Below are 7,520 nucleotides of genomic sequence, written 5' to 3'. Positions count from 1 at the left end.
CTTTCCCTATAAGTTCGTCATTAAGCTTGTTTCTTTAATAATAATAATAATAAAAGTTCTTCATTAAGGGTCTTAAATTATTTCATAGACATACTTGCACAGTTTTTGAAAGGTTTAGGTGCAAAATAGAGCCAAGAATGCCATTGTAACCGTGAATAAGGAGCATTTATTTTCCCTTGTTTGCAGAACATATGCAAGTCCTGCACCGTTTATTCCTCCATATAAAACAAAGAGCTTTACGTGATTGTCATCCATAAAAAGTACAAAAAGGAATCCAATGTCTCTAGGGTTTCTTTCCATTTCTGTTTTCCTTCCATTCAAACAAGGTTTTTTTTATTATTTTTTTATTATTTTTAAGGCAATACCTTATATACACTTCTTGTTTATGCAACTATTGTAAACTAAATGTTTGACCTCAATTTAGTGTAGGTATTGCTTGCCGTAGCTGTTGTTTAAAAACTTCAGTTACAAATGCAGGTAAGGAACAAGATACCTAAACTTAAAAAAGTATTCCCATTTTACTTGCTTGTTGGGTTTTCCTTAAACATGAAGATAATTACTTATGTGGAAGGAAAGGTTTATGGTGTTATGTTTTATACCGTCAAATTATGTCATAATAACCAAGGTTTAATCAGTTTATTTTTTTTTTTTAAAGAAAACAGGTAAAAAATTATAAAGAGTAGATCCATAATTATTAAAAAGGATAAGGCATCTTATAATATATGGAAATATCTCTCATTAAGTAAATTTGACTAACAATAAACACTTATATATTTCTGTTTACAGTAACTTCTGACTAATAACAGAACAACAATAAATATTTTTAACAGCACAACAATACCAAACTAATCCTTATTCTACTCATTGTGGGGGGACTGGTGGCCTTCTCTTTACTTGTTAGTCTTTTCTTTACCTGCACGTAAGGTTAACAGAATTCACATATACTTGATTAATCTCGGGATTATTTACCCATGCCACTTTTATATGCAAATTAAGCTCAAATATTTTAGTAGTAACATAGTATTCAAATATTAACTCTCTAAAGTAATATTCTTTATTTCACTCTACTTCTTATCGTGTCAATTAAATTAGTCATTGCGTTAAATTTGAGACTTGTTTATTTTATTGATTGGAATCACATAACTTTATCTTTTAACTCAAATTAAAAACTCGAAAGTGGAAAATAAATAAAGCCCCATTCTACCTTTATGTGTAAACCAGGGTTAAAATCTTTCCACGATATTCCTTATATTTCTTTCCTCTGATTCACCTTCCTCAGTTTTTTTATGGGCCACTTAACGGCCCAACAATAAATCTTAAGGGAGAAGAAATCTCAAAAGCTGTATCAGTGTCATCTTTATACGACGATTTGGCGCGTTTTCTTTCATTTTTCATCTCCATCATCTACATTCTAAAATCTAAGAGTTTCTCTCTCCTCGGAAAACCTATCTTTCTCTCTCTAAAACCCTCTCGATTCACCCGAGGTATCCATCCATGTCTTCGAGCGAGGACCGCTCTGAGATCGCGTTCTTCGACGTCGAAACGACGGTGCCGACTCGATCCGGTCAAGGATTCGCCATTTTGGAGTTTGGAGCCATTCTGGTTTGCTGTAGGAAGCTCATCGAGCTCCAGAGCTATTCCACGCTCGTTAGACCCTCGGACCTCTCCCTCATCTCCTCTCTCTCCGTTCGCTGCAACGGCATTTCTCGCAACGCCGTCATCTCGGCCCCGACTTTCAATGACATCGCCGAACGGGTCTACGACATTCTCCATGGTTTGGTTTTCTTCTCTCTCTCTCTCTACTTTCTGTTCGGTTCATAGAATTTGAGAATTTGAAGGAAAGAAAATGAAATGTGAAAAGAAACCTCAAAAAATTGTACTTTGTGGCCCATTAAGCTGAAAATGCTCGTTGAATGTTGGTATCATTTTAAATTGAATCAAATAACAAAGAAATCTATGAAATCTGTTGAAAATGAAAGCTCAAATTGGGTGTTTACGACAAAAAGCTAGTTTGTAAGCTGGTTTATATTGAAAAATCGGTTCTTTTTTTTTTTGGGTCGGTTGTGCACAGGACGGATATGGGCAGGTCACAATATATTGAGATTTGATTGTGCTCGGATTCGAGAGGCGTTCGCAGATATTGGACGACCAGCACCGGAGCCAAAGGGTACAATTGATTCGTTGGCGTTGTTGACTGAGAGGTTTGGCCGGAGAGCCGGTGACATGAAGGTAAAATGTAATTGCTAATTTCAGCTCAAAAGTACTTTTTTGGGGCTGATTTCAATGTGTGAAAAATATTTCCTAAGGATCATGAGAACTTGTTGTGGAGAATATAAATTTATTAGGGGAAAATTTTGAATAGCTTGGTTGGTTCGACTTTTGAGTCGACCCTCCAATTGCATTTTTCAAAATAGAAGAGCCTGATGCAATGAATGATAAGCTTCTTCTCTGATGTTGGAATGCTCTTTCTAAGCATTTAGTTTCTATTAATGACTGCTTTCTCATCTTTATCTTGTTTTTGTGTTGGATTATCTTATTTATGATAACAGACATGATTGGTGGATATTATGACATGAAATTTGACATTCAACAGTGCGCAGTAGTCAAGCGTTCTGCTACATTTTTGTTTCCCTAATGGTTGATACATCCTCATTTACATATGCAGATGGCCACCCTCGCGACATATTTTGGGCTTGGAAAGCAGACACATAGGTACTCTTGCAATCCTATTTTGCGTTGGCTTTCTTGATTTTTCAATTAGTTTTGTTTGACTAATCTCGTTGTGGTGATTCTTAGGAGCTTGGATGATGTTCGAATGAATCTTGAAGTTCTCAAATACTGTGCTACAGTCTTGTTCTTGGTAAAAACTTGAGTATTCTTGAGGAGTCATGACCATCCTCATAGTTCTACTTGTTTTTGTATGTTTTAGTTTTATTACTCGATATATCATCGATCAAGTACTTGTCGATTTTGCCCCACTAACAAATTAAAATATATATTCTCAAAGCTTATTGTCTTCCAAACATTATGTAGACAAATTTTTCTCAAGTTAAATGATAGCCAAAGATCCTATCAATTTTTATGTGTACGGAATTATTAGCCTACATTATATACGTTTTACAGTGCATCTGACAATACTCAATGGAACCTTTCATCGTGAACCGTTTTGTTTACTTGACAAGTATGTTCTTGAATGATTTATTTGGTGCTGATTTTTTCTTCACGTGTTAGTCTGTTAGGGTGTATGCGAAGCTGCAAATTTAGTTTCAGTCTCTTGATTTCTCTCACCTTTTTTATTTTTGTTAATGACTTTTTTATTATTTTTGTCATTAGGTAATGTGTATGGGCTTGTTTTCATATGCCTGTGTAAGATTACTTTTGTTTCCTGCTATTCCTTTTAGCCATTCGCAGTTGAGTTCGAATGTTTATCTTCTAGGAAGTGTTTATGTATGTGTCAATGTGTGTGTGTGTGCACGAGGTGGTGTGAGTTAGGAAATTTCATACCCTGCTTAGTTATAGGGTATTTACCTTTCTCAACTGGTCCAAACCCAGTTAATGGATTAGCCTAATATAAAAGAAAGTTATTGGATTTTTCTATAACGATTTATTTATTTATTTATTTTTAATGTCTGTTTGGAAGAATAATGACAACCTCTTGAACTTCAGTATGTTGCTTCCAGCATTTCCTTCATTTTAATTGATTGTGTAATGCCAGCTATGCGCTAGGTTGCAGCTAGTCTTTAATTATTTACTTTTAATTTTTGAAACCATACCTCATATTTGTGATTTGACCAGGATGTTCTCCATCCCTATTGCCTCTGAAGTGATCCATAGACAGGCAGGTTTTATATGATCAGTTATGTGATGATTAACTATAGTATGGCATAATTACAGGAGTCGAGCCTCCCGGACATATTCACAACAAACAGTTGGGTTCCTCCAAATGCTTTAACAAGAAGTCGTAGTAATGGAAAATCATCTCCCGTGGGGGCAAGCAATTCCAATATCCCCGCATATGATAATGGCCCAGTGTCATCTTCCACGTCTCGAATAATGGTTGAGAATCACTCAATATCATGTCCATTCGCTCAAAGCAGAGGAGTAGAAGTCTCTAATCCAGTACAATCTAACTCATCACGTCCAGATCCTTTTAACATGGCCCCACTCAGCGCTGAAATTGCAATAGAATCCCATCAGTCCGATGTCAACATGGAGGAGAAATCCATTCCAGAGTCTCCAGATGTTTCTTCCACACCAGCAACAAATTTGCCTAATGGCAGTTCTGTTCCATTTCTAGTGCTTGATGAAGTTTCTATTTCTTTTATCCGTGCCTCACATGTTCCATTCTATCGTGGGAGTCTGAGGATGAAATTATTGCACAAAGATATCACTTTGCAACTTCAATGTAGTCGTCTGAAAGTGCGTTTCGGAATAAGTGCGAAGTTTGTTGATCCCGCTGGCAGACCACGGTTGAATTTTGTTGTTGACGCGCCACCAAATCTTTATAAACTTCTCGATTCATGTGATGACATCGCCCGGAAGTCATCTTTGAATTCGGGCAGTAGCTCAGAATGGAGGCCTGTTGTGACTCGAAAGAATGGCTTCTTCAGCTTCCCAACAGTCAGATTGCAGTGAGTTTTTCTTTCTCCAATCATTTTTGGCAAGCAATGTGAGAATAGAGTTCCACCCTTCTGGAAGATTTGGTTCATTAAACATTATTATTTTTTTCTTTGTTTTTACTACAGCATACCAGCTGCAGTATGTGGAAACATAGCTATATATGCGACGGAGATCTATCAAAAGGAAAATTCTGGCTCTGAGAAGAGGTTAGTTTTTAGCACATTTGATGCCTCAGAGCTTAGTACGTTGTTCACGCCTGGGACCTTTGTGGATGCATTTTTCTCCTTAGACCCATATGACTATCAGCAGCTTGCAGGCATTAAATTGGTGGCCAAAAAATTGATTATCCATTCAGATTGATGATACGAGAGACAAGATAGGTTCTCTAATTTATTTTAGTATGATTTATGGCTATGTCACATCAACTACACTACTAGACTTACATATAAAAGTTTCTCTGCTTTTCTTTCTTTAAATGTAAATTGTAACTTTAAAATTGTTGTACATCCAAAGTAGATAATTGACGATCTTTTTCGTCAGTTTCTACTTTCTATGGATTCTTAGGGTCTATTCTTCCCTCTAAGGTGTAGCTTCGAAAATGGTGTTATGTACTTATTGGAGAAGGAAGGAACGGTTCTGGAGAATTGTTATCTTATTTAAAAAATGAAATTTCTTTAACAGACTATGAAAATTACCTGTTGATATGACATTGTTTAGAAGAAAACACACACGCACTCTTTTTCTCCTGAATACCCTTATAATCGATCTTAGGTTGTGTTTTATTAAAAGACAATTACAAAATTATCTTTTAAAATGTGTCCCATAACTGTACATAATTTATTTGCTACTCTCTCTCTAATAAGAGTGAGTTTGAAAGGAAAATTTCATTACTAAATTAACAAATTAAATAAATAGTCACAAATGAGCACAAACTACAAGAGAATTTGACCACGCGTATTGATTGGATCTACTAGTGAAAATAGATGAAATACAAAGGCGAACACAAGTGTCGAGACCTAATAGAGAAAGACCCATTCAGCACGAACAAAATCGAGTGTAACTAAAACTCGTTAACAAGAATCATTATTGTTAATGGATAAAAGCAGTTGACCGGGACCAAACCTCTAATATTGGGACACAAGCAACACGACCTAAAAGCACATCTAGATGCAAACAAGCACATACATTGTCAATAACCAACTCAGACTGGTGAGACACATAAATAAAATTAGAATGTATAGGAAACCACTTCCGTTATTACAATACATAAACTTGACAAAAATAACGTCATTATTAAATTAACAAAACACTATGAAAACTACCAATAGCCTTAACCACACAAGAAGAGATGTCGGCGACAAGCCAACAATCATTGTACAGAAGCCAAAGAAACTGCATCTGATAAGAGCCGTTGTAGAAATCGTGACTGTCATTGACGAAGCTTAATGCTAAAACAACCCGAACGATGCCTTCGCTCGTCACACGAAGGAAAGTCGTCAAACCTCCATCTTTAATACCAGTCGCCCTAAGACCCCCGCCGCCCTCCCTCGAACTATATTGATGATGGGGCTAAGACCCCAGAGCAATGACGATATCAACCATCGACTACACCGGTACGAACTCAGCCACCGTCTCAAGGGTCAAGAGTATGATGACTAACAAGTGGTGGTGCCAAACTCTGGCCCTAAGAAGAGATTTCAAACCTAAAATCTTATGTCACCTCATGAGAGAAAGAAAGAGAGAGCAGAGAAAACTACTATCCTATTCTAGAGATGTTAGGACACTATTATACAAACATGAATGTATATTTATCGTTGAGCCAAGCTTGTAACTAGTTGTTGCTTCTCTTTTTTCCTAGTCAAGAAACAATAGGGACTTTCTCTGATAGTCCATGTAAAAATAGATTAGTAGTAGTCTCTTATTTTTCAACCGTCATATATGTATCAAAATCTGTCTATTTTGTAAACTTTTTCAACCAAATATAATTTTAACCAGATTACTAAAGAAACTCTCCAATAATAAAATATTAAACCGGTCCAATGTGTTTCAAAACAAGAAGAAAATACATTATATATAAAATATCCCGAGACTTTTCCAATCACTAGTGGACGTTTGGTTCACGGATTCAAAACCATGATTCATAATCATTCTCGATGTACGTGTGTTTTTTGTGAGAGAAAGTACTGTAACAAATCACGAACCATGATTCGAACCATATGACGCATCCTCGTACCAAATACCCAGTAGATATTTCGAGATTCTTTTTCTCTTTTCTCATTTTGTTTTCCACCAACGAGTAAGTATTACATCCAAGGCTTCTCCAATCATTTACAACAAAAAAGAAAAACAAAGAAACAAAAACAAAAATAATATTAGACTTCATTCATTTTATCGATTTAAGTTTTCAATTTCAGTTTTACAACAATTAAAAATTCTCACAAAAATTCACATTTAACTTTTTTATTACAGTTAAAAGCACTCACATAAAGTTACATCTCAACTTAAATTAAAAATTCAAATCAGTGAACTAAAGCAGCTTTAGGATCTGATATTTTTAATATCATGTAGTATCTCATACGCATCAATAATCAATCAATCGGCAATGGCGCACCACTAACGTTTTAAGCTTTTTATTTTTATTTTTAATTATAAATGATTTTGAACTCTAAACCCTTGATTGTTTAAAAAATTAGAGAAAATATAGGATATAACATATTTTATAGGTACTTTTGAAACAAATAGCATAATATCTCAAACAAATAGCGTAAATTATAGCATATCATTAATTTTAAATAATTTGTTTTTCAATTTTACCCTTAAGATTTTTTCCCCTCCTTTTTTCTCTTCCAATTTTCTCTCTCTCTACTCTCACGACCCCTCTCTCTCTTCCCCTTGGTGAT

At 35.3% G+C, this 7,520-nt stretch overlaps 1 protein-coding gene across 1 annotated transcript; it reads left to right on the top strand.

Annotated features, from left to right (window-relative positions):
* The first annotated feature begins 1,302 nt into the window (after nt 1–1,302).
* LOC21391946 (protein NEN1) lies at nt 1,303–5,297 on the top strand. The gene is made up of 6 exons (XM_024161287.1): nt 1,303–1,774; nt 2,072–2,229; nt 2,666–2,712; nt 2,797–2,860; nt 3,895–4,631; nt 4,746–5,297. Exons 1-6 carry the CDS (start codon nt 1,495–1,497, stop codon nt 4,978–4,980), a joined length of 1,521 nt encoding a protein of 506 aa, XP_024017055.1. The 5' UTR covers nt 1,303–1,494; the 3' UTR covers nt 4,981–5,297.
* The last annotated feature ends 2,223 nt before the right edge of the window (nt 5,298–7,520 follow it).

The sequence above is a fragment of the Morus notabilis genome, unplaced genomic scaffold (assembly GCF_000414095.1).
Source record: "Morus notabilis unplaced genomic scaffold, ASM41409v2 Scaffold1202, whole genome shotgun sequence".
Taxonomy (NCBI): domain Eukaryota; kingdom Viridiplantae; phylum Streptophyta; class Magnoliopsida; order Rosales; family Moraceae; genus Morus; species Morus notabilis.
Note: the sequence above shows the minus strand (reverse complement) of the source record. Positions and strands in the feature narration are given on the sequence as shown.

Bases quoted from the DNA above. Each gene is read 5' to 3' on its own strand.
- LOC21391946 (XM_024161287.1), top strand. From the start codon at position 1,495: ATGTCTTCGAGCGAGGACCGCTCTGAGATCGCGTTCTTCGACGTCGAA. The intron at 2,230-2,665 runs GTAAAATGTAAT...TTACATATGCAG, and splicing joins GGAGAGCCGGTGACATGAAG to ATGGCCACCCTCGCGACATA. The intron at 2,713-2,796 runs GTACTCTTGCAA...GGTGATTCTTAG, and splicing joins CTTGGAAAGCAGACACATAG to GAGCTTGGATGATGTTCGAA.